At 44.0% G+C, this 27861-nt stretch overlaps 1 protein-coding gene and 1 long non-coding RNA gene across 3 annotated transcripts in view; both read left to right on the forward strand.

Annotated features, from left to right (window-relative positions):
• LOC310704662 overlaps positions 1-27861 on the forward strand; it is a 41253-nt gene that overhangs the window by 8990 nt on the left and 4402 nt on the right. The window lies entirely within an intron of this gene.
• LANCL3 (LanC like family member 3) lies at positions 1122-27763 on the forward strand. Of its 2 annotated transcripts, none has more exons than XM_083498385.1 (5): positions 1122-2199; positions 19486-19609; positions 20580-20789; positions 22094-22301; positions 26782-27763. In XM_083498385.1, the coding sequence occupies exons 1-5, from the start codon at positions 1636-1638 to the stop codon at positions 26939-26941; spliced, it is 1266 nt and encodes a 421-aa protein (XP_083354511.1). In that variant the 5' UTR covers positions 1122-1635; the 3' UTR covers positions 26942-27763. The 2 variants fall into 2 exon arrangements, with proteins under 2 accessions (XP_083354511.1, XP_083354512.1); XM_083498386.1 differs by having other exon boundaries at positions 1132-2199; positions 20580-20777.

Raw genomic sequence — 27861 nt, forward strand, 5'->3', positions numbered from 1 at the left:
TCCACTGGGATAATGTGGCCCATGCCTCCAATAAAGTTCCCCACCACTCTTGTAAGTAGAGGTGAATGACATTTGGCACAAACCATCATGCATTTTAAAGGAGATACATTGTCCGTTAAGTCCTATATCTGCACTTCATTGTGAACCTTGGCAAATGAACAAGCTTAGCAGAGCCGAGTCAGATAACTTGTGAAGTATTTATAGACAAATTGCCTTCAGGGAATAAATGCTGGTAAGCTCATGCTTTTATCTAGATTTGCAACTTAAAGAAAATGTAATTGGGGAAAGGACACAAAACCAGGGAATAGGAACATAGTATGTGTTTTTGGCACTACCTAATACAGTTTTCTAAAACGAATGTCTCATAGCAAGCACTGCCATACACTGTTGGCTGCAGTCAGTGAAAATCTGCTTCGACTTTACAGTTTCCTCTAATAACAGCAAGGTCATTGCCACTGTGGGTTCGGAAAGAGCTGCCTAGTGTAGCAATTTGCAGAGGAAGTGCACCTGTGCTAGCAGTAGAGCTTCTCTTTTCTAGTACTGCATCTCCTCCGTTTGTTCTGTTCAAGATGAAATTCCTTGCCCTGTTCAAGTATTGTAATGTATTGCTGAGGATGAAAAGAAGCACAAAGGTATTGACATGGAAATTAAACTGGCTGTGTGCGTGCTTAGGTTATTATTACTAACCTCTTTTTGTATTGAAAACACATTTTCAAACATCTTAACACATTCTACATTAAAAACCACGGCCATCAAAAGTTACTTGTGAGTCCCAATACATTAAAATAGCAAGACGCCTTATCACCCTCTAATAACAATAATTAAAAGTTTCCTCTTCCTAAAAGAAAAGAAAAAGGATGTGTTTCTTATTGGCCATGCTATATACTCTGTGTGTGTGTGTGTGTGTGTGTGTGTGTGTGTGTGTGTGTACACGCCTCCACTATCCGAGCGGTATTTTGGCAGACTGCATGAAGCCCTATTAAAAAACCTATATAATGAAATTTGCACTCATTGATGGACGGGCGTGTGGGAGAGAGACAAGAATACAGTAAGCTTTGGAAAAAAGCTGTATATATTTGAAACAATGGCTCTGTCTTCCGCCGCCGCCGCCTTGACACGCGCGCGCACACGACAGACTTCAGCGAGCAGGAACCGCGGTGGGCGGGGCGCCGTGGCGATGGGTGGCGCATTCTTGACAGCGGCGGCTGCTGCTGCTGCTGCTACTGCCAGGCGCTGAGGGAGAGCGGCCGCCTCTTCTTCACACCACAGAGGAAATAGCGGGAGGAGGAGGCGGCGGGCTGCTGTCTCTCGCAGACATTTCAGGCAGGACTGGAGAGAGAGAGGAAGCGAAAGGCACGGGCAGAACATGCCAGGCGCCCTGGCGAAGAGAAGAAGCCGCCTTGCTCAGGGCTGAGGGAAGAACTCCACGACCTGATAGTTCCTCCCTCGCCTCTCTGCTCCGAGCCGGCAGAGGAACGGGCTGCTCGGGAGTCGGACACACCTCCTCCAGGGGGCTCCGCTCGGCCTCCCGGCTGCGGAGCGAGCGACGCCTCGGAGCCCCGGTGGGTGGGCGGGCGCGCCAAGAGCGCCAAGCGACCCGCGCGCCGAGGGAGCCCGGCTGGGTCCGCGCCAGGCATGGAGAGCAAGCGCTGCTTCGCCAACCGCTTCGACGACTACAAGGGCAGCCTGCTGGCCGGGCAGGGCAAGGAGGCGGTGGCGCCCTTGGTGACGGCCACGGTGGACCGCATCCTCAAGGAGGTGCCCCCGCTGGGCGGCGCCGAGGCGGCGGGCGGCCCGGGAGGCTGCCAGGGCGGGCTGTACGGCGGCGTGGCCGGCGTGGCCTACATGCTGTACCACGTCGCGCAGTGCCCGCTCTTCGCGCCGGCCCGGGACTCGTACCTGCGCGCCGCCAAGCAGCTGGTGGACGCCTGCGTGCGCTACGAGGAGGACTGGGGCGACGCCGACGCCGACACCCGCGCCGCCTTCCTGCTGGGCGGCGCCGGCGTCTATGCCGTGGCCGCGCTGGTCTACCAGGCGCTCGGGCTGCCGGACTGGGCCAGGCCGCTGGGCAAGTTCCGCGAGCTGTGCGAGCTGTGCGCCCCGCTCACCTTCCTCGACTGCGGCTCCGACGAGCTCTTCGTGGGCCGCGCCGGCTACCTGTGCGCCGCCCTGGTGCTGAAGCAGAAGCTGGGAATGGAGGTAGCCTCAAGTCCCTGCCACGCGCCACACCCGCCCTTTGCCTTGCCTTAGTACAGGGGTCCCCAAACTTGTGGTTTTGGAACTACAACCCCCATCATCCCTAGCTAGCAGTACCAGTGGTCTGGGATGGTGGGAATTGTAGTCCAAAAACAGCTGGAGACCAAAGTTTGGGAAACCCGGCCTTAGTACTTCTTCTTTCCTTCATTTCCCTGCAATAGGCATGTGAGCCTGGTGCAGCAAAACCTGCAGAGAGTCTTGTGGCACATTATAAACACATAAGCCTTCACGGACTAGAGTTCATCAGATCTGTGGAACTGGACTCTCATCCAGGAAAGCTTATACTAACATTAAAAATAATTGGCCTTTATAAGGTGCACCAAGGTTCTCTGTTGAGCTTTGGTGAAGGGTTAAATGACTTTCCTGGACGCAAGAGAAAAGGTATTGGCTTGTTTCCACACAGGTCATCCCACTCTTTTGGGATGTTCATTGCTCCAGCCTTCACAGTTTTGGATGTGATATTTGATCTTTTTGTCTTTACAAACCACTGAAACTTGGTTCATGCGTTTAGCCTTGTAGAAATGGAAGGTGTGCAAGGTGCGTGCAAGATCATGCTCTGTTCTTGACTTTCCCATATTTACCCAAACTTGTAGCTCTTTAAAGATATTCTAACCTTGTAGAAGGCAGATGCTACAGTATCTTGAAACAGGTGTGTTTGTCTGAAAATCAGCAGCAATGGATTCAAATCACATGAAAGGGAATTCCAGCTGAACATCAGGAACATCTTTCTGACAGTAAGAGCTGTACAACAATGAAACAGACTCCCTTGGAAGGTGGTGGACTCTCCTTCCATGGAGGTTTTTAAGCAGAGATTGGGTGGCCATGTATGATCTAGTTGAGATTCCTGCATTGCAGGGAGTTGGACTAGATGACCCTTGTGGTCCCTTCCATCTCTATTATTCTATTATTCCAAGCTCTATGCACTTCCAATTGATTTATAGACATTCTGATGTTCATAGGCACGTAGGTTGGTAGCAGAACTTGCTACTATACCCCCTTCCATGCACACACATGTATTCTGTACTGCAGCATGCCTGTGAAGCAGGGATAGGGAACCTGCGACCCTCCAGATGTTGCCGTGCCACAGCCCCCTTCATCCCTGACCATTGGTCACGCTGACTAGGATTGATGGGAGTTGGAATCCCCACATCTGGGTCCTTTAAAGGGTTTGTTGATAGCGTCTGTATGTGTACAGGTTGAACTTATGTAGGCTTTGTGCACAGGTTCAAGAGAAGCCATGGTAGTTGGGAACAGGAATGGTGGGCATAATTCAACTCTTCTACTCTACATGCCCATTTCTATATGATGATGAGTGCCTGAAAAGACTTTTCCTTCTTACTAGAGGTTCTCCAGAATAAATAATTTGGTGTCTTCCAGCCTTAATTTTGTTGCCTTAATCTTGCTTCCCTCCCTAATATCTTGAACGCAAGGGTGCAGTTGTTTCCTCCTCAAGGTGACAACATCTGGGACAGGGAAGGAATTGTGATCTCTTAAGCATTTGCAACCTCTTATTTCCTTGCTCCACGAGTAGGTGGATGGATATTCTGACCTAATATGGGGCAAGGGGCTTCATTCATAAAAGCCAAGAGGTACAATTGCTCTAAAGCCTCAAAATCTGTTATCTGAAGGGTTTGTCTGGAGGCAAGCAGTGAAGAGTGCTTCAAACACAAAGGAAAAAGCTGCACAGTGAATTGGTTTCGAGATATTTATCAGGGAAGTATCTTTCAATGCTTCTTGAAAAATGCTTGGGGGTACTTCTCTTCCAGCTCACCTAAGCAGCCCCTGGACTTTTTCATTGGTATAGGGGGGGCAATTAAATACTTAACTATCTGAGGTTTTGGGGGTGGGCCCGACATAAAGCCTGGCTACACCCATGAACTTTTTCCATCTGGGCTGGGGCAGCAACTCTTCAGCCTCTGTTGCAGAGATGGGGAATCTGTGTCCCTCCAAGTCTTGGACTGCAACTCACATAACCCTTCATGGTTGGACATACTGGCGGGTGCTGAGGAAAGCTGAACCACATCTAGAGCAGTGTTTCCCAACCGGTGTTCCGCGGCACACGAGTGTGCCGTGAGACATCGGCTGGTGTGCCGCGAGATGCCTGGAGGGAGGCGGGCGAGTCGGGCGGCGAGAGGCGGGGCGGCGGCGGCGAGGAGAGGCCGCGCCTCCTGCTGCTGCCTGGCGCTCCTCCTCGCAGCCGGCAGCGCTGCCTGGGCGCCTCCGCGCGACTCTGCCTCGCTGGGTTTGGTCTCCCAGCAGAGACGGGTCACACGCGCACCTCCCTCCCTCCCTCAGCCTGCGCGGAGGGAGAGCCAGAGAGAGGCATCGCTCCTGCGCGGCGGGAGAGGGAGCAGCCGGAGCGATGCCCCAAACGAGCTGAATTCCGAGCGAGGGACTGAGGGGGGAGGGAAAAAACTTTCACTTTCGTGCGTCCCTCCCGGCGTGACGCTGCGCGCTGACGTCACGGGGCGGGGCTTTAATGGTGGTGTGCCGCGAGATTTTTTTTCAGTAGACAGGTGTGCCGTTGCCCAAAAAAGTTTGGGAAACACTGATCTAGAGAGTCACAGGTCCCCCATCTCTGTTCTGTTGGCTTGGGCTAGTATGTTTCTCAACTGTACCGGGTAGCCTATTCATCTACCCCATTCTTGAGGGGAGATTGATTATACTGGGAACACTTGGCTAACCCTTTTTTTGCATGTAGAAATGGTGATTCACTGATCACTTTCACTTTTCTTCATCTCAGGGGCTCAATTTTAGCAGAAACCTAGTGTTACAACGATGGAAATTTCATATATAAGTAGAACTGACAGGTCATGGAGAGAACAGGATGTGAAATTAAGGACATCTGGTTTTTAGTCTCTGAGCAGTGCTTTTCTGAAATAAGGGACATTGCTATAAATTTAGAGGTAGCCCTTGAAATATGGGATATCCATATTCAAGTGTAGTTGTGGTATAAGTGATGTGAGAATCACCCTCCTGATATCACATGCTGAAATTACAAGATACAAGACACTGTGTTGTGATACACATGTTTGTTTGGAAATTCATCTTGTCTTGCTTCCTGATGTTTGTGTGTGCAGGATGAAATATTCCTAGTTTGAGAAGCACTCAATCAGTAATTCAGCTACTGTTGTAAAAGTCAATTAGTTATATAAGAATCAACAAAGTTCACTTACACAACATCTTCAAATCTTTCTTGTTTAAACTTACTTTTAAGTTCTCTCCCACCACCATAAAAAAACTGACAGAAAGTGAATGAACACTAGGTTTAAAGTAAGTGTACACTTGTGCTATATATTATAAAGCTAAGTATAGATCAGTTTAGGTTCAGATTTTGGTTTTGGAAGAAAGTGGTTTAGGGATAAGCGACTTCACAACAATTTACTACAGATTCTGCAGAAAGTTGGTTATTGGTTTCCATTATAATGATTAAGATTGTGTGTCTCCAAGTCATCATCACTATTCCTGTTTACTATACCCTGCTCCCTCTCCTTGGATTCTATTTTATAGGAGACTTGGTTATAAATAAATCAAATAATTCATTGGACACTTTATCCAGTTTATATCAACCTTTGTCAAAACAAAGGAGTGACTTCAGGAAGCTGCAGTCTAGCAAAACTAATAATAATAGTGTTCTTCTAGTTCATATAGATTGTTTTCATAAACCACTTTGAGTTTAATTCTTTAAAAAGTGAATAATAAATAATTGTGTGCATAGTATATAATAAAAGCGTTGCCCTTTACTTTAACAGTTTTTATTAACACAGCCACTTGCATGTTGGGTGCTGATTAATCAATTCCTCCCTCCTAACTTGTTGCTTTAGAGGAAGAAATAAATAGTGGAAGTTGCAGACCATGGAAATCATTACAAAGGCAGATTTAACACACATAATTAGGTTTAGGTTTTGTCTTTGGTATCTGGTGTGCATGACCATATTAACCAAACTATTCACTGACAATATTGCAAGAAATGTTTGCATATGTTTCCCCCCCCCCAAAAAAAATATGATGTTCTGTGACTAGACCTTAGACTAGGATGTGTGAGCTGCTTACTAAGATTTTCCCCATTTTCCAGCCACATAACTGCATTAATTTTAAATGGAAATTGCAGTTAATCCCACATATTGTTAAGAGCCGTTACCTCCACTTAGGACTCACAGCCCTAAGAATGTGGTCTGCAGGGGATTTGATTTTACGTTGTGAGAAGGCTGAACATGAGAATTTATATTTTATTCATCTAAATTAGACATCCCATATGCCATAATAGACTTTTTAATACCAATATAATTGCATTCACACCAGGGAATTGCACCAGCAGAACTGCTTCAATTGTGACAGCATAAAACCTCCGGTCTAGGGCAGCATGAAAAATAACTTTCTAACATTTATGACTGGTTTAAGTTACTGTACTGCTTATAGCATTAACAGCATAATATATTTTATAACTGCAGCATTTTGCATCTGTAAATTTTAAGCAGCAGGAGCTCAGTGGTTTATTATTGGCAGTGTACATCATTAAGCCCAGTGTAGAGAGCTATTTTGCCCTTGAGCTAGTCAGGGGGCATGAGCAGTGCAGTGGCTCAGGAGGGGAGCTTGGTTTAGGGCTATCCGAGCTTAAACTCACATTAGCCATTAATTCACTAGATAACCTTTAGATAAGGCTGTGTCTTTTTCCCTCAGCCCAGCTCCCCTCCAACTGTAGTATTAGGATAGTGTTACTTACGGTACTTATCTTAGAGGGTAAAGATGACTGAAATAATGTGCCTTAAGTGCTTTGAGCACTATAAAGACATGTATCTACAACATTATCTGGCTCAGATTTCTCTGCAGGGTGGGTAGCCAATGTGGTGACCTCCATTTGTTGTTGAGCTACAGCTCCTGTCATTCCTGACTACTGGCCCTGTTCGCTAGGGCTGATCGGAACTTTAGTCCATCAACTCCAGGATGCTATGTTGGCTGCCCATCTCTGGACAGTATCAGTAGGTACATAGTATGTTCTCCATCATGTGTAAAAGGCAAACGCTCCTTTGTTTTTTAACAATGGGTCAAACTAGGTGTGACATTTGCATAGCTGCTCTCCCCTGCTGCCCCCCCCCCACTTAATTGCATAGCTGGCATTGGAGCCCCAAGATGGATTGACACTGGTGGTGCAAGAGGAAGAGGGTGTTAACCCTTTGCCCCTGCTATAGTCCATATTGTAATAGAGGCCTTTTGAACCTACTATTCGCAATGGGAGGAAAGCTGCTGTTGGCACCAGTCCATCATGCGTGGTTTGGCCATGTCTGTACAGATCTACCCTCCAACATTTCTCTGATAAAAATAGGGACATCCCATTCCATACCTTCCAACATTTCTCCTAGGAAAAAAGGGACATCCTAAGGAAAAGCGGGACATTCTGGGATCAAATCAGAAACCAGGACTCCTTCTGTAAATCTGGGACTGTCCCTCGAAAATAGGGACGCTTGAAGGGGTCTGCAGGGGCCTATTACCTAAAACCAAAAAAGTATGCATCTCTTTCCCCGTGCCTCTATCTCTTGGATACATTGTATCTCCTTGTATGCCTACTAATTTTGCAGTGAGGAATATCTGTAAGGGCTTATCCATCAACACAGTTCATTTTGGAATAATGAAAGCGTGGTTTTCTAGGCTTAATCCTCAAATGTAGAGGTTCTCAGTGGGAGTGAGGCTCCTAATGTTGACAGTGCTGCCTGACTTATCGCCCCCCCCCTTCTTCATCACCCTTTCCTTTGGGGCTATGTTGGTGGCCATCACTGACTTATTGTGGGAGCAAATTCCATATTTTAACAATGTTGTGAGCCCAGTTCGGTGGTGCACATGTGACTTGTTGGCTTTTACATGTTATTGTAATTATGGCCAACCCTTTGGCTTCATGTTAATTCTATCAAAATTCATAATGAGAGTTGGTTAAATGAATGTTATGGGATTCCTCATTTACTAAAAACTATGTTGTAAAGTTTTTTATAGCATACGATAAAATCCATTTACTAAAAACTAGAAGAAATGTTAATTGAATTTTGGGTCACTTAAACTGAATTCTGTTTGACACTATTTAAGGTAGGACAGTTAGCATATGAAACAATAATTTCCATTTTTAGCAATATTGTAATTTTGCTGCCCACCTAACCTGCTGCCTGAGGAACATGCCCCCGCTCTTAGATCCTGCACTGAGACCAGCTGAGAAAGAACAAGGAATTCGAAAATCTAATCTTAACAGATGGCTTGTTGTCAAAATGAAGGGCTGGTATCCCAGGACAAAAGCTGATCATGGACAAATGCTCTAATTTTAGCAACTCTGTGGGAGATATTGCAGAGTTTAAAATACTCTATTAACATTTGAAAGTTTCATAATGGCATGCAAGGCACAAAGCCCAGTCTCTGCACACCCATTTGCAGCCACCTTTCCATAAAGCACCTTTAGGTTCTACTTTGCCACTTGTTAGTTTCAGCACCAGAATGAAAGACTGACAGTCCTCGAAGGAGGTAACCTCAGCAGTCTTGCTCTGCATCACAAGAGAACAGCATGAAGAGAGGAGTACAGATTTCCATGCTGATTCTATTCTGCATACAGAGAGCACTTCAAACCTAGCACTCCCTCTGAGCCATATGGCTGCTACAGAAGCACCATTATACAATGTCACTTTATCACAGAAGTGCTGATATAGTGCTGCTGTCAGGATTTTTTTTTCCAGGATAGAAGATTAAGTACCAGAGCTCATAAAGTGTCAGGAGCACAATTTATTTTCTTTAAGAATGTGCAAGTGTGGCATGCAGATTCTAAAATTATAATACCCCCTAAAGAACTAAGCCGCTTCAAAATTTGTATACGTAATGCTGCTTGGTAGTATTACTGTTGTAAACTAAAATATTGTGCCTTTTGAGATGGAGGGCAAACATTTAAGTTAATTAAATATTACATGTACCTGTACAACCCTCCTTGTTGGAAGCCTGAATACCTATTGGAAGATTGATCCACCTGCGTGGTTGCCAAGTTGAGGCCCTGCAAGGACTAGGGATGCATTGATCAACCTCTTCCTGCCCCACACCAATGTTGTGTGTACACATATATATAACTAACACACACACACACACACACACACACACTGGTACACTACTAGTACATGCAGATAATGAAACCAATGTCCAGCATTTTGTGTGCTGATTAGACAAAAGACTGAAATATTAGAAATCCATTCAATCCCTCATGCTTCTTCTACCCCAGGCCAAAATTATTCTGAATAGCTTTTATTCTGCATTCATGAATCATAGAATCATAGGGTTGGAATAGACCACAAGGGCCATCGAGTCCAACCCCCTGCCAAGCAGGAAACACCATCAGAGCACTCCTGACATATGGTTGTCAAGCCTCTGCTTAAAGACCTCCAAAGAAGGAGACTCCATCACACTCCTTGGCAGCAAATTCCACTGTTGAACAGCTCTTACTGTCAGGAAGTTCTTCATGGATACTGATGTGCACCCATGCTTGTGCTTCCTGACTCTTGTGTACTAGGGACTGAGGAGGCCTTCATAATTCTCCTTGAGAATACAAGCCACAAGCTACAATTACTTAATGCAAATCTACTGTGCTTGTGAAAGATGAAAAGGTTTTTTTTTTTAAAAAAAGCAGGCAAATGTCTTCAGTAGCTTGGAGGTATATTTAAAATTCAGCCATAATTAAACTCCATTCATTGTTTCTAGTCATCCAAATGCTTGCTGACATTCAGTTAATCTTATGCACACTGTATTCTGCCTGAGCAAAATATAATCTTACATCAACTTAGTGAATTCAGGGATGCTAATCTGTTGAAGAATTACAATTCTAATTTCATATACAAAAATATTCTGAGCTAAGGAATACAAAAATTTTGGGAGCCTGCACACACAATATGGCAAGCTTCTTTAATTCCCTTGAACATGTACTGTATAGTCTTATAACATATATTCTGGCAACAAATTGGACTATATAACATCAGCCATACTATGAAGTGTTCATCCAGCTGTACATTCTCCAATGTGATCTATGCCATCACCTGTCAACAGTATCCTTCTGCTGTTTATGTAAGCCAAGTAGGTCACTCTCTACGCAAAACAGTAAACTGAAACAAATTAGACATTAAAAACAGCAGTATTCAGAAAGCAGTGGGAAACCATTTCACTTCGCTGCTGAGCTTAAAAGTCACCCTGCTTCAATGAAACAGCATCAACAAAGGGCCCCAGAATGAAGATGCAAAGTTATAATTCATAATATTAAACCATATCTAATTTCTGGCTGTGCTGATGATCCACCAGTATGTTGCTGCTTTGAACAATGAGTCCCACATTGTTTGACTCTTGCATTTGTTTGAGCTCTGTCTTGGAAGGGGACAAGTTGGAAAAGGTAATTTTATATACAGAATGGAATGCACAGCCAGAGGAAAACCCATATCTCCCTCTGCACAGAACAACCCTCTAACCACATATCCCCAAGAGGAAACAGGAGAGTAGCTCATGATGAGGCCTTTATAGTTTCCTGGGATTAGAGCTGCGGTAAATCCTCATGACATCCCTACCCTATAGCTCTTCACCTGAGAAAAGGGTAGAGTAGATTTACCACTCAGAACGAAGGTTTTCTATACTTACATATGAAGGAAGTTGCTGAAGATCAACCAGTGCCAGATCTACAAATTTTGCCACATAGGACAAAAGTCTGTACTGTTGCCCCTCTCTCCCTGATTGTGAATGCCACGCAACAAATTTTATGAAATAAATTCCATTTCTCGATTCACACATACTAATTGTATCTGAAAGAATGACTTATCCTAATCTTATCAACAGAGTACTATTATTGGCATCAAGAGACAATGGAGTGCGCCTCCAGGGGTGAAGTCAAACTGCTGCGTTAGAAGCACTGAAGTGACCTCCCCAGAGTGCAAGCCTGGGCAGTGTGTATTTAGAGCCTAGGGCTTGCTGATCAGAAGGTCAGCGGTTCGAATCCCCACGACGGGGTGAGCTCCCGTTGCTTGGTCCCGGCTCCTGCCAACCTAGCAGTTCGAAAGAACATCAAAGTGCAAGTAGATAAATAGGTACCATTCCAGCGGGAAGGTAAACGGCGTTTCTGTGCACTGCTCTGGTTCGCCAGAAGCGGCTTAGTCATGCAGGCTACATGACCCGGACGCCAGCTCCCTCGGCTAATAAAGCGAGATGAGCGCCACAACCCCAGAGTCATTCGCAACTGGACCTAATAGTCAGGGGTCCCTTTAGCTGCCCAGATGACAAGACATTCCCACCACCACCCCGGCCTCACTGATGTGGCCCAAAGGAAAGTAAAGCAATATGTTTGGCACCAGCTTGGCTACAAGAATTGCGGAAGGAGGCGTACACTCCTTCCAGCAATTCTTCTTTCTTTCTTTTAGCTGTTTCAGCTAAAACAACAAGGAAGAGACTTCTGGCAATTCCAAAAAGTTAAAGTGGCATAAGCCTTCATGGGCCAAATTCCAGTTCCCCAGATGAATGAAGTATAACCATAAACTGGCAGGATTATATACACACATGGGTGGTGGAGAGAGCAAGACTAGATGGAAATGAATTATTATTATTATTATTATTATTATTATTATTATTATTATTATTATTCCTGCCCATCTGATTGGGTTTCCCCATCTACTCTGGGCGGCTTGCAACATATAAAACACAACAAACCATCAAACATTAAAAAAACAAGATAACCTATACAAGCAACAAACCAACCAATAAATCAACAAAAAACAATAACAATAATAACAATAATAAATAGTTTACAATTATATCCAAATGGAAGTATCTGCCAACCCCAATTTAATATTTAACCAACACCAACCCAACAAAAAATGAAACAGAGGAACCAAAATTAGAACCATTTAAAACATTTTAGCCAGTTGCCCCAACCCAGGCAGCAGCAAAAGAACAGTGATAATTGACACAAACAATTGGCAAGTCAATTTCTAGTAAGGTTGCCATGTTGCTTGCTTGCAGCAAGATCTACCAAGTCTTGTAGCACTTCAAATAATGACCATGGCTCTGTGGTATAAAATAATTATATGAATTGTTTCACTGTGTCCATTTAAGGCTCCTGTAACCAGAAGACCCTAAAATTATAATCATAGCAATTTCCCTTAAACTCAAGAAGTGACGGTTCCCTCATTGCGAGAAGCGAAGCTACAGGGAACCAGGCAGAGGGCCTTTTCGGTGGTGGCGCCCGCCCTGTGGAATGCCCTCCCATCGGATGTCAAGGTGATGGACAACTACCTGACATTCAGAAAACATCTTAAGGCGGCCCTATTCAGGGAAGCTTTTAATGTATGATATTTTAGTGTTTTTTGGTTTCTGTGGAGGCCGCCCAGAGTGGCTGGGGAGACCCAGCCAGATGGGCGGGGTACAAATAATAAATTATTATTATTATTATTATATTATATGCCTTTCTTCCTTTCTTCCCCTTTTAGCTCCCTGCATGTTGATTTTCTATTCAAGCCTGGACTTCCTAAAGATTTTTCTGTTTAATATTTTGGCAGCTATTCAGCTGAAAAGCCCAGAATTGCATTCCTCTGTCTTTTCTACCCAATCTGGAGCAGCATTTGCCTTCTGGTTCTTCTTTTGTTTCTGCTCTATCTTGTCTACTATATTGCTTACTATGCTCATTCTTTTTGCCACATGCTGCCTGCATCTGTCCTTCTGGCCCTTCTCTTCTGGCTTTGTTTGTCCAGTCTCCCAGGCATCACCAGGCATCTGCTGTCTCCTCAGAGTGCCTCCTTTTCATTTGCAATCTATTTTCACATTCTGTTTTCCTGAGCTGCTCCAATATGTTGTGCTGGCACAGGGGAGCAGACCTGCAAATTGAAATTCAGCAGACTATTTTTGTAAGCGTCCCTTTGCAGACACAATGACGTGCATGCTAAAGAAGGGAGCTAAACACCCAGCCAGTTGGTCGCTGGAGTTTTCTTCTTTTGAGTAACTCATGTGCCATCTTCTGCAAAGTGAAATTGGGGTGAGTGGGGCTTCCGGCACTTACCGTATTTTTCGCACCATAGGGCGCACCGGACCATAGGGCGCACCTAGTTTTGGGAGGCAGAAAACAAGAAAAAATTATTCAGAACCCCAGAAACCAGAACAGCAAGAGGGATCTGGCTTCTGGGATACCGTGTGGCTGCCTCTTCAGGGCAGCGGGATGAAGGCTCCCCCTGCCCAAAGAGGCTGCGCAGGGCTAAAGCAGAAGCCAGGACAGACGCATCGCTGAAGGGGCACTGCGCCTTCTCTCTCTCTGTGCAGCGCCCCTCCTTCACAGGAAAGGCGCTGCGCAGAGAGGGAGAAGGCGCAGCACCCTTCAGCGAAGCTGGAGAAGGAACAGAAGGAGACCCTTCTGTTCCTACTCAGGCTTCGCTGGACAGGCGCGTCGCTGCGAAGTGGGAGGAGGAACAGAAGGAGGACCTCGGGCTTCGCATGACAGGCGTGTCGCTCAAGGGGCGCTGCGCCTTCTCTCTCTCTGTGCAGCGCCTCTCCTTCACAGGAGAGGCGCTGCGCAGAGAGGGAGAGGGCGCGGCGCCCTTCAGCGAAGCTGGAGATGGAACCGAAGGAGACCCTTCTGTTCCTCCTTCGGCTTCCAGGACAGGCGCGTCGCTCAAGGGGCGCTGCGCCTTCTCTCTCTCTCTCTCTCTGTGCAGCGCCTCTGCTTCACAGGAGAGGCGCTGCGCAGAGAGGGAGAAGGCGCAGCGCCCTTCAGCGGAGCTGGAGAAGGAACAGAAGGAGACCCTTCTGTTCCTCCTCCGGCTTCCAGGACAGGCACGTCGCCACGAAGCCAAGGCACCTGCATTCGCTCCATAGGACGCACACACATTTCCCCTTCATTTTTGGAGGGGAAAAAGTGCGTCCTATAGAGCGAAAAATACGGTACTCCAGAATTGCCTTCCTGTGTGATTCCATTCCACATACTTCATTTCCAGAAGGCTGTAGCTCAGTGGCAGTGCATGTGTTTTGCATACAGAAGGTCCAAGGTTCAATCAGTGGTATCTCCAGGTGCAGGGATGATGGGAGAGTCGCTTTTCTGAAATCCTGGAGATCTACTGCTAGTACAGTGCTGTGCTACATGGACCAATGATCTGATTCAGTATAAGGTAGCTACATTGGCTGAGGATTATTTCCATTGATTTGTTAGTTGTATATACAGCAGATAACAGTGCACACTACTGCTAGTTCATGGGTAGCCAGCATGTTGCCTTCCAGATGTTGGATTGCAGCTGGCATCATCCCTTGCCATTGGCCATGCTGCCTGGAATTGATGGGAATTGGAGCTCAACAACATCTGGAGGTCACTACATTGACTACCCTTGCTGTAGTTACTTCTCAAAATAACTAATTGCACTCTGAATCCAAATACAATAGTTGCAACTTAAGTCCTGTTGATTATTTTCAAGCAATAACTCTTGGATCAGGAGTTTATGGGTTTTTTATCTCCTAATGCCATGTTATTTTTTGTGCCTGAGGGTGACTTTGTGTGTTACATCATGGGTTCTCACAAAATGGTGGCACAGGGTGGAGCCAGTCACAAAATAGTGGTGGACTTGGTGCTGGGCATGTTATAGTCAGCTTTTACCTAATATTTGAAAGACATTCCTGTGGCTGAAAACACACTGTGAACACACCCTGGGCAATTGCGACTCAACTGAAGAGGCACCTGTGTGATCATGTTTCAGACACAAAATGTCTCTTAAAGATTAAAGAAAATATGTAATAGACTCACATTGAGGGAAAAGGGAGTCTTCTTTACCCTGTAATGTGTGAAAAGAATCTATCCGCCCTTCCTAGAACAATTTTAGTGCTTAGCATTTAGCATTTGAATGCAGGTGGGATGAAAGCATCACCATTAAGTATTTGATTATTAGAAAATCTTTAACCATGTAATAAGATGCTCCCATCAAAAAACAGTGCCTTGGCAAACCCACCTTGCATACTAAGGACATACTGTTTTGGTTTCTAGTGGTGCTCTTGCTTGTCTTTGTCTTGAAGAAATATTTTTTTCTTTCTACCTACTGGGAATATTTTTATACTGACTGAATCACATTTTCTGACAAAACCGTCTTTTCCTCCCCCAAGGAATGCTTATTTTATATGCAGTGACAGCTGAGAAGGAGGCACAGGAAGGCAAGACTAACATAGCTTTAACCTTGCCTGTATCCAAGGCTCAAATGCTAAATGTTTAATGAGGAGAATTTACCTTCCTGCTCTTTTGCCACTGCAGATTGAATGGGGAGAATGTGCTTCTTACTTCCGTTGTTCCTCCAATTCGTTTTTGCTTTCTCTCTCTCTCTTTGTTCTTGGAACAGAGCAATATCAAGCCTTATGTGATGTCTGCATTCAGAATGTGACTTCAGTTGTGCTTGGATTCATGTGCTTGGTTCCAGGCAACGGCAACAGCTGTCTCTTTATGCCACAGGAGTTTCTCTGGTTGTCCTTTTGTAGTTGTCTATGGTGTGTGTGTCAGAGAGAGTGTGTGTGTTATATAAGAAATGAAAATGGATCTGGCATGGAGGCTACTGGGTCAAAATCATAACCACTCGTTTATGGGGGAGGGCATAGAATACTGTAAAGTTAAAGTGTCTTGAGACTTCACAACCTTCATTTGATCTTCCTCTCTTTTACAGATCAGCATTCTTCTGTAGCCCGAGCTAATGTTTCCATTCATTGGGTTGTTAATGCAGCACAAATTGCAAATCAGCAGGCAAAATAAAAGTGGCTCTTTGCCAATGTGGAGTTCTCTTCTGTTGTGCTTGCTTGTTAGCACCAGTGGAATATTAGGAATGCTGAGAGTATATGAAAATGAGCCACTAAAGAAAAACAGACAAGGTGTTTTTTTTTGGAGTGAGCATTTCTTGTGGCTTGCTTTATTTAAGCATAGCTCTTCTAGATATACATTTTAATTAGCTGACTCTTCCACCAGTCAAATACACTTTTAGAGGTCACCTGACACGGGTGGCACTGTCGGTTAAACCACAGAGCCTAGGACTTGCCGATCAGAAGGTTGGTGGTTCAAATCCCCGTGACGGGGTGAGCTCCTGTTGCTCGGTCCCTGCTCCTGCCAACCTAGCAGTTCGAAAGCACGTCAAAGTGCAAGTAGATAAATAGGTACCGCTCTGGCGGGAAGGTAAACAGCGTTTCTGTACACTGCTCTGGTTCACCAGAAGCAGCTTAGTCATGCTGGCCACATGACCCGGAAGCTGTACACCGGCTCCCTCGGCCAATAAAGCAAGATGAGCGCCGCAACCCCAGAGTCGGCCACGACTGGACCTAATGGTCAGGGGTCCCTTTACCTTTACCTTTAATTCTGTTCTGTTTTATAGTGAGTTGTGAAAAAGGATGAGAGAGCCATCATCACCTGCTGTGTGTTTTCTCTTTTAGCTATGAGCATTCTTCTGTAGTATGAGTTGATGCTTCCATTTTAGGGGCTGTTTATGAGGCATAAATTACAAATCATTCAGCAAAATAAAAGTGGTAAACATATTTTTTTCAGGGTTCCAAAATAATTTTGAACAGAGACAACAGCAGAGAGACCAGAAATGAGTGCATACAACAAGAGCAACAAGACCTCAACACTCTCAGAAACTCAACGTCTGTCTCCAGCCACTACTCTGTAACAGTGTGCCATCTCTCTCCCTCTTTCTCTCTTTTCCCACTTGGCAAAATAACACCCATAAATGGATAGATGAGTTGCTGTTTGATACCAATAGTTGCAGATAGCTGTTGCAGTTTATTTTTTTAAAAATATGTTGTTGTGATGGTTTACAGAGCAGAACATGGTGACTTTGTCCCACAGTCCTGCAAGTCAGCATTTAATACCATTGCTACAGTATAAGAAATATTATTTTGGGTGACTGTAGAGTTGAAGAATCATTTTGTGTGTTTTGATGCAGAGGATGGATGTGCTAAAGAAAAAGAAAAAGTAGTCCTGAATCATGAAAAGTAGCTAGCTTACTTGTTAAATCCCTGCTCCTGGAGATCACTGGCAAAATTCAGAAACAAAAAACATACAAAGCATCACCTTCCATGACAAAGACTTGGAGTAAATCACTCTTCCTATAGGCTCCATCAGGAAAAAAGAAACTGACCTGATGGCACTCAAGACCAGTTTTTGATGTGCTGCATTGCAGCCCAGCTTTAGAAGCCTATTCTACTGGGCCAAAACCCTCTGAAGTTAAGTTAGCCTGTTGAATACAAACTGTGTTCTTCATTTCATAGCATTCTTTGTGTATATCGCAGCTGCTGCAAAAGCTCCCTCTGCTGTTCATTCTCCACAGTTGTGAGATATAAAATGAATGCCTTTTGTTGATGTCCTTACGAACAAGTATCATACAGAATAAACCAAATCTACATAGCTGACTAATAAATTCATCTTGTTAATTCTTCATCCTGCAGATTATAAGCTCTTGTGTGGTGTGTGTGTGAGTGTGTGTGTGTGTGCTTTTTTCTTTTTTTCTTTTCTTTTATGGCAGTATATATGAAACTCCAAAATTCAGAGTTGGGGAATACCTTTGTTAGGACCAACCGAAATATGTACCACAAAAGTGTGGCAAGCTTTCAAGTTCTCCAAAACTCTTCAGAGCTCTTTAGGTGAATATTTACTTCATACAGTGGTACCTTGGGTTACATACGCTTCAGGTTACAGACCCCACTAACCCAGAAATATTACCTCGGGTTAAGAACTTTGCTTCAGGATGAGAACAGAAATCGCGCAGCGGCAGCAGGAGGCCCCATTAGCTAAAGTGGTACCTCAGGTTAAGAACATTTTCAGGTTAAGAACGGACCTTAACCCGAGGTACCACTGTATATGCAAAAGTAAAGGAGTGAAGGTAGGAACACTATTCAGGTGTTGCTCCAATTACTTTGGTGGAAGGGAGCAGGTTTTGTCTTCCTGAATGCAGCCTGTTTCTTATGCTCCATTGAACTTCAATAAGAAGACTTGAGAATCAAGCCCACTCTTGCGTGTATAGCCATGCCTTGGGTGACATTTCTTGGTCATGCTGGAGTGGGACAGTGAGAATGAAAGCAGTAACTGTCTTTTAATATAACATAAATAAATCAGTATCCTGCCCTATAATGATGTAGTGCAATAACCCAAAGTTATGAGTGTTCTAACTATTTAGGGGAAAGCATCAGACATGGGATATTGCTTGACAGCCCACTCAGCTGTGATGAAGGACACTGAAGGTTGATTCCACCTGGGTTTCCATGTTATATAAAAGTATTTTGTAACATTTGGGGCTTTATATTGCTGTTTATATAATCATGTGAGGGTTCTTTTTTTTAATAGGCTTGGACCAATGAAGCATGAGTGGGACTCCACCCATGCAACAGGCTTTCCTGCTGTGCATTATTGCATGCCCTGAAAAGCTTCTCCTGAGGGAGAGCCTGTGGATTGCTGTGGAATGGGAGGTTGCGGGCAGCTGCAGACAGGAATCAGCAGAAATCATTGGTAGGCAATTGCTTGAGCAGAAATGCCTTCTCCTCACATAAGAGACCTTTTCTCTGCTGTAAATTCCCCCTCTAAATTCTTCCTAAATGACATGAAGCCTACTGATGAAGAAAAATAGATTAAATAGGTACTGAGGAAATGGTTTAATTAACTGAAGTGCATATCGTTAGGAGTCTAATTAAGAATATGCAAAGGAGATTATTCACTCATTTTGTACGCATGTTCTCCATCATTGTATAAAACCCATTTCAAACAAAGAAACTGGTGGCTCCTTCAAATGTACCTTTTATGTATTTCATTTCATCCTTCTGGATGAAGCATGGAACTCCCATGATGCATCCTGTTGCCACAAAACATCTCTACCCTGTTTGCAGTGATCTATCTCTAGCAGCACGCAAAATCCGCCAATCTTGTTTACCATTTTTCCAACAATGTTCTAAGTGATAAGGAACACCCATAGGCAGTGTTTACTGGGAAGTAAGGAGCAGCAGCAAGGTGCTGGAGAGCAGAGTTCTCTTTGTGTGTTGTACAGCCTTCCCTTCACCCCCTAAGACAGGCTGCTGCCCTCCATGTGGGATTGATGGAAGCTGGAGTTCAGCAACATCTGGAAGGCCATAGTTTCATCAACCTTCTTTAGGGACTTGGGGGATCTTTCACCTTTCAAAGGATATCTCAAGATGAAATGCTAGAAATTACATTTCACGCCTACCACGTCTGATAGGTTTTTCTCCCTTTAGGTGTTGACTGCACCACAAATCAAGTCAATTTGTCAAGCAATGTTAGAGTCTGGGAAACAGTATGCTCTGAGGAAGAGAAAACCAGTTCCACTCATGTACTCTTACTATGGAACAGAATACCTTGGTGAGTAGAGACCTTTAAATTAGGTGTATTCCTGCTGATTTTCTAGGAAATTTCCATTGCATTTTAATGGAAGGATCTAAGAGTAAGCCTGAGTAAGTCCCATTGACCTAAATAGGGCTTGATTCAGAGGAGACATGCATAGAATTCCACTGTGAGATATAAAATCTGTGCACCCAAGAAATATAATATACAGATAAGGGTACTCTCATTTTCCTACTCATATTGAAATACTGCTCCTCGATGAGGCCAAACTTAGATTCACAAAATGTTTAGGGGTATGCGTCCCCCTGCGTCCCCCCAGAAAAAAGCACTGTATGGACCAAATGCACATCCTTTGTTTTCTCTGTCAAGTGTTCAGATGGATCATCCATAAGAATTATTTTATACCAGGGAGTCAAAACAACAAACCTAGCTATGAAGTGGCCTACATGAGCAATAGGTAAGGATGAGGCTCGAAAATAGTCAGGTCTAGAAACATTCAACTGGGGGATTTTTGTCTTGAAATATATACTAGGAAATTGATATATATGCATGCAGAAATCTTGTATTTCGTGGTGAGCCAGAACAGGGTAAATTCTGTTAAGCAAAGCTTTTCACCCTTACAAAAAGAGGGCACCATATCAGCAGTCTTGCGAGGACAGGGGTGAAAATGTTGTGCTCTTTTTTAAAATTTGAAGGTTACTCGCTGCACGATACTCTGAAGGATACTCCTCCTGTCTGTTGGCAAGCCCTTTGCCTGGAGCTGATCCGTGTCCCTTCCATTCTCTTGTTTAAATCATTTGTCAAATGATGGAGAGGGTTCACACTGTGCAGTGTCTGACACAAAATGTACCTTTTCTTTTGCAAGAGGTGGCTTGCCTTTGAGTGGAGCTTGAGCCACCCAACAGCAGGTTTCCTCCAAGATGCAAAACCCTGCAAAAATTCAGTGCACCGCTACCTACTTTATTGTAACTGTTTCTGTTCTTCACAGGAGCTGCTCACGGCCTTTCATCCATCCTACAGATGCTGCTTTCCTACTATGAATATATTCCACCTGCTGATCAGGAACTAGTATGGCAGAGTGTTGACTTTCTTATGGATCAAGAGCAGAATTGCAACTGGCCTCCAGAACTAGGAGAGATGATTGAACGGGAGAATGAGCTTGTGCACTGGTGTCATGGCGCTCCAGGTTCTTCTCAATGTAGATGCTGTGAAGTAGATGCCAGAAATTAGTCATTAAAACACAATTTCACCCAGTGCTGTTTTGCTGAGAAACAGGCCAAATTGTATCCATTCGTAACATTTGATGTGAGGCTGCCACAATTTTAACATTACGCTCTTAAATATTTTGTATTACTGAAGTGACTAGAAGATCAGACAATGGAGGGAGCTCTCAAAACACATGGAGATTCCTTTGCTACTGCAGCCATTAGAAATCTGAATGCATTGCAGCATAGCTTGTTCATGTGACTATGACAGTTTACTTGCATTGCCAGAATCCAGAGCATCCTTTGAGGGACTTCTTTCCGGTGGAAATTGATGCAGAGAGCATCATGGTCCTTCCAGGACTAAAACCTACTCATGAAGAATCAAACAGGGCCAATCACTTTTGTGATCAGCCCTATTCATTCTTTCACAACATCCCCTCTGTATATAGTAATGCAGGTCAGAATGTATCACGAGCCTGATACACTGCTTAATTGTGCACTGCTGCATGTCTAGTGGACTTGCAGCAATGTAAGCAACACATACATCCTTTAAATACCACCTTCTGCAAAGTGTCTCCCCCCAAGCCTTTTTTATTTATTTTAAAAGCCCACCAGTGATCTTTGCTATCATCTATGCTACCAGCCCCTCCTTATCATCCCACCCTTTCCTGCCCATAATTTAGATTGCAAACAAGCATCTTGGCAGGTGTTTTCCCCGCCCTTAATTGCAGTAGGCAATAGGGAAGGTGTGGAGAACATTTGGCCCTGTGGATGTTGCTGAACTGCAACTCCCATCAGCCACAGCAAGCATGGCCAGGCCAGGGATGATGGGCATTGTAGTTCAGCATCACTTGGAGGGCTAAAGGTTCCCCACACCTGCAATAGGGAAGCAGGTTAGTGAATCAGAGTACTTTAGTGAAGATAGCTGGGGATTTGATTTAATTTTAATTATGTTCTTACATTTATATTCAGCTTTTATTTTCTTGTGGAATCATGGTTCCCAGGCAGTAACTGGCTAGACCTGCTTAGCTCTTCTCATGCCTTCAGAATACATCTTATCTGTCTATCCATCCTACTATGAATTATATCATTCAGTCATAAAATAAGATACCTGAGTGGGCAGTGGTGGGCTTTTAAAACTGAAAAACAGTGATTATTCCTGTTACCAGTCAACTAACCTGCACTTCACACCTATAAATATGAAGGAGAGAATACATATGATCTTATGTAGTAATTGTTCCATTATTTATTTCTTCACTGGTACTTACAACATTTCTTTGGTTTGCTATTTTCCTAGGCATTGCATACATGTTTGCAAAAGCATACTTAGTTTCTAAGAAGCCCCAATATCTAGACAGTTGTATCCGCTGTGGAGAACTAACTTGGCAGAAGGGACTACTGAAGAAAGGACCTGGAATATGTCATGGAGTGGCTGGCAGTGCTTATGTGTTCCTGCTCCTATACAGGCTAACTGGAAATTCTAAGTACATCTACAGAGCACAAAGGTTTGTTCTTTAACAGAACCTCTTTGAATATTGGTGTAATCCTTGTTCGGCGCACTCTTTTGTTGTAGGTCATATTGCTTTTTAATGCTCCTTTAAGTTTAAGCCTCTTGGAGATAACAATGTCCCTGTTGTATTCAGACTGATTTCTCAGCAGTGAAGAGAAGAGACCTAAAATACTGTTATGCCTCCCTAAGGACCAAGTTAGATGTACCATTAAAAGCATTTTTCCATTTAATGGACTTGTGAATTTTTTAAAACATGGAAATAGCTGCTGTAGGGGTCTCCTAGCAGCAGAGGTGGGGAGAGAGTATAAACTCCTCCCCCCTGGCTGTAATACTATTTTTTTAATAAAATAAACCTGGACACTGCTATTTTGCATTGGCATCAATAGGAGCTTTTCCTCCCAATGCAAATAGCAACATGGGAGGTAGAAGAACATGTTTTTAATTGGGATCACAGCAGAAGACAGTTTGCAGGATCACTTTCTGACACAGTGATATTGCTCCCCCCCCATACACACATACATGCACGACAGCTATTTCCATTTTTTAAATAAAAAAATATCATGCAAATAAAATGCAATAACAGAGTTTTAATGTCATATGTGGCTTGGCCCTAATACTCCAAGGAGTGAGGAGCAACTGTTTAGTTTCTTTTGAATGAGAGAGCACTAGAGAGTTATGGCATTTCTGTTATATTTTCGTTATTCAAAAATATAAAAGCAGAGCCTACACATGGAAGCAAACAGGCACTCCTCCAAGTCAGTAGATCCACTTCACTACACCAGATCCCTCAAAAGTAAGGTTACCAGACCTCCCCGTTTCCCGGGGACAGTCCCTGGATTTACAAATCAGTCCCCATACAAAATCCATTGAAGCTGAAAAGTGTCCCTGGATTCATTGAAAATAATCTGGTAACCTTACTCAAAAGGGACCTTGCACACCAAGGTACTTCCCCTTGGGCCAACTCACAGCTCATTCTCCCTCTCAGCCTCTGTCTCTGTAGTCTCTTCAAAACTGCCAATTCACAGCTCTCTCTGTCTCCTCCTCTGAAGGTGAATTGCCTATTCAGGAAACATTCACGGCCATTAAACAACATTAACATTCTTTTGCCAAAGGTGCTGACTCCTATCAGTTGTCACTTTAAGCAAAACTAAAGTGATAGACCCAATTACTGGTGTCGTTCAGAATAGCACAATAGCTCCTCCATGAGGCTTTTGGAGCCCTCTGACTCCAACTGGCTAGGAAGCCAGATAAGCCGGAAGAAACAGAACAAAGGATTGTTATCTACAGCTTCCTGTTTCCGGTGTGCCAGAAACAGCTTCCTGTTTCCGGCGCGCCAGGAATGGAGTCTCCCCCAACACCAAGGGAGAGAGACAGACAGAGACAATCAGAAAAAGATGGGGAAATATCATTATCTGCATTCCTTTTTCGAATGGAAGAGGAACCAGGCTCTCACCCGCAGTTTGCCTGGTGGTCTGGCATTTGCTTCCCCATGGAATGCGAGGGCAAGCAAAGGCACTGAGTGCATGGAGCACTCTGGCTGCCATGACCCCCCCCCCATCCTGTTCCTGGAAGCACAGGTTTTCCTGCTAATTGGATTTTAATTGGAGTAAACTACAGACACGTGCCAGAGATGATGAGATTAAAAACAGCGAAAACAACCCAGCTCCAAGGATGTAAAAGGTTTGGACTGAGAGCGGATTTCATAGAATCATAGAATCATAGAGTTGGAAGAGACCACAAGGGCCATCGAGTCCAACCCCCTGCCAAGCAGGAAACACCATCAGAGCACTCCTGACATATGGTTGTCAAGCCTCTGCTTAAAGACCTCCAAAGTAGGAGACTCCACCACACTCCTTGGCAGCAAATTCCACTGTCGAACAGCTCTTACTGTCAGGAAGTTCTTCCTAATGTTTAGGTGGAATCTTCTTTCTTGTAGTTTGGATCCATTGCTCCGTGTCCGCTTCTCTGGAGCAGCAGAAAACAACCTTTCTCCCTCCTCTATGTGACATCCTTTTATATATTTGAACATGGCTATCATATCACCCCTTAACCTCCTCTTCTCCAGGCTAAACATGCCCAGCTCCCTTAGCCGTTCCTCATAAGGCATCGTTTCCAGGCCTTTGACCATTTTGGTTGCCCTCCTCTGGACACGTTCCAGTTTGTCAGTGTCCTTCTTGAATTGTGGTGCCCAGAACTGGACACAGTACTCCAGGTGAGGTCTGACCAGAGCAGAATACAGTGGCACTATTACTTCCCTTGATCTAGATGCTATACTCCTATTGATGCAGCCAGCATGACTAAGCCACTTCTGGATAACCAGAGCAGCGCACGGAAACACCGTTTACCTTCCCGCCAGAGCGGTACCTATTTATCTACTTGTACTTTGACGTGCTTTCGAATTGCTAAGTTCGCAGGAGAAGGGACTGAGCAACGGGAGCTCACCCGTCGCGGGGATTTGAACCGCCGACCTTCTGATCGGCAAGCCCTAGGCTCTGTGGTTTTAACCCACAGCGCCACCCGCGTCCCTCTCCCTCATTCGGTGAAAGCGACAATGGAGGCAGGGGAGCCCACAGTTTGCTTATTTAAAGCTTTTTTCTACATTTATGATATGGCAATCCTCTCCAGAATGCAAGTTTTATTAAAAATATCTGCACAAGTGAGGATGGAAGAAATTGGAATATAATATGGAATTTAGCAAAATTGGAACTATGTGTGTGAGAGAAAGGAACTGAGAGGGAAGGGGGGGAGAAACGATATGCTTTGAAACTATAGAGCAAAGTCCTCCCTAACCTCCATTATCCACAAAGGAATGTATTTGAGATAATGATAATTGGCCATAAATCAGCAGCTGGGAGGAAAGGAGTCTACCAGTTATTTGAATACAGTGGTACCTTGGTTTACGCACTTAATCCGTTCCAGAAGTCCGTTCTTAAACCAAAACCATTCTTAAACCGAGGCATGCTTTCCCTAATGAGGCCTCCTGTCGCCAGTGCCCTTCCACTGTTCAGATTCTGTTCTTAGACCAAGGTAAAGTTCTCAAACCAAGACACTATTTCCGGTTTTGCGGAGTTTGTAAACCAAATCATTCTTAAACTGGACTGTTCTTAAACCGAGATACCACTATACATGTTTTTGGATTACCTATCTGCAGTCTGGATTCAGACCTTTCTTCCTAGGCTGGGAAAATGGTGAAGACGGCTTGTTTATGGAAGTCGAATCACGGGACGAAGTGATGCAGTGACTTTTAGAAACTGTGAGATAACAGCTTCTCCTGGGGCATGATGGGAACCATCAACAGTTGCAGAAATGAACAATACAACACCATATATGGATGGGGAAACATCATGGAAAAAACTTTCACACACAGGAAAGAATAAGGATTATAGCTATAGTTCCTCACTTGAAACTTTACAAATTATCTGTTATACCAACATGAATAGAAATCACAAGGTTGAAGCGGCTATTGGAATGACACTGGAAAATTATATATACATACATATATATATATATATATATATATATATATATATATGGATTGTTATCTACATCTTGGCATTTTAAAGTTTCTGAAGTAGTATTTTGTAGTTTGGCTTTGAAAAGTAGCTATGAGTATTAATAATCATATCAAGACATAGGCTTTTTTTCACCACAGAAAACCTCCACTCTTATTTCTTGCTATCTCTATGATCAGCCAAGAGCACTTTCTTAATTTCCGCATCAAATTAAGGCAGGAAGGACACATAAGGATGCTTTTGAAGGCTGCACCACAGCTGTGGAAGCTGGGACAGCTTTTAATCCCAAAGAGATTCATCTTTTGAAGGCTTGGTCTTGGATGCATTTCATGATAATTGCAAAAAACAAAAACCCTAAAAACAAATCACACATTTGCTGGTTCATTGTGGTTGGGGATGTGTGTGTTACTTTGCTTTTGCATTATAGAGATATGAGTAGTAAAGGTTTTGGTAGAAACTGCAACCTGAGGTTTTTTCCCGTGGGAACCAAGACACCACTATCCTTAATGGAGTTTTGTGATCCCCCCTCCCGCCCAGATCTATGGAGCTCAAGTTGGGATCGAGAAGGTCACCTAGTCCAACTTCCACATTGCAACATGTGGTCCCCCATCCAATTTGAAACCATACCAAGACGTAGCTTAGCTTTGTAAATGTGCTAGCAGTTATATTGCTGCCATACTCTTTCATTGATATTAGTTGGTTCTGGCGGGCTGAGGAGTTTGCAGCAATGCAACAGTGCCAGTGTCCCCTCCATGTGTGAGGTCTGGGGTGGTTTAAAAATGGTCTGGATGCAGCCGACCACACAGCCAGGGAATGAATCTGTCCATAACACATAAGAACACATTTGATTAAATCTGGTTCCAAACAGAGGACAATTTTGAATCCAGCTTGAAATAGCAACATGTTGACGTTACTGTACAGAGTAACTCTCTCTTTTTTGTCTTGGTTTCTTCTTCTCCTTAGGTTTGCTGAATTCTTGTTTACTGAAGAATTTAAGGCTGGATCCCGAGAACTGGAAAGTGTTTACAGTCTGTATGAAGGTTTCTCAGGGACAGTTTGCTTTCTGGTTGACTTGCTACAGCCTAACCAAGCTGAATTCCCCCTCTTCAGTGTCTTTGTGTAAAATGGAACATGTTCCACTGCCGGGACAGGACAAAGGCACTGTTTCAGTTCACTATCAAGGAAAGCGATTTTAGAATATGTCCATTTCTGCATTGCCACTAATGAGATAGCCTTAACGTTGCAGGGTGTGGGGTGGGGAGAGCAGGTTTAACACAGAGACACATATATATTCTGGGGCTTGGGAAGGGAAGCATGTGGTTTATAAATAATAGGTAGCAATTTTATTCAAAGGTTACAAAAGGGTCTGGCATTTTTACAAAACTGAAAAGGAATCAAAATTCAGATGAATTAAGGGAAGTTAAATGAAGTTCACAAAAACTGACAGCGTTCTGTCTTCCACAAGGTAGATTGGTTAAAGGACAAAATGCAAATTTGGATTTCAGAGAAGTGCAAGTGGGGGGAGGAATGTGAACAATGCATTATTTAAAAGCACACAAAAAGTATATTTTTATGGTACATTGGCACATTTTTGGGGGGAAGGCAGGCAATGAGAAAAGTAAAACTGTCAAACATCTTTGACATATTCCAGAAATTCATATTAGGACAATGTCTTTATTAGGCCAACCAAAATGCCACAAAAGAGCATGCCGGGTTTTGAGCTCCCCAGAATTCTTCATCAGGTTAGGTGGCAACAACCTGGGATAAAGCCGCCCAGCAAGAGTCTTAAGATGGAGTGTAGGAGGCAGTAGACATTCAAATAAAGCCCATTTTACGTACCTTGCAGGAATCAAGCTCCATTGTAGCCTCCTGGCAAGGCCTAACCCATAATGGCTAAGTGCCCTTAAGAGATGGGGACTCTGCCATTGTTGGCTGGGGATGAAAGGTGCTAGTCTGGCTGGGGATGAAAGCTGCTAGTCCAGCAACACCTGCAGGGCCAGAGGTTCCCCACCTCAATTCTAGGTCACTGTTTCCCAGTGTAGG

The sequence above is a fragment of the Podarcis liolepis genome (genome assembly GCF_965112155.1).
Source record: "Podarcis liolepis genome assembly, chromosome: 4".
Taxonomy (NCBI): domain Eukaryota; kingdom Metazoa; phylum Chordata; class Lepidosauria; order Squamata; family Lacertidae; genus Podarcis; species Podarcis liolepis.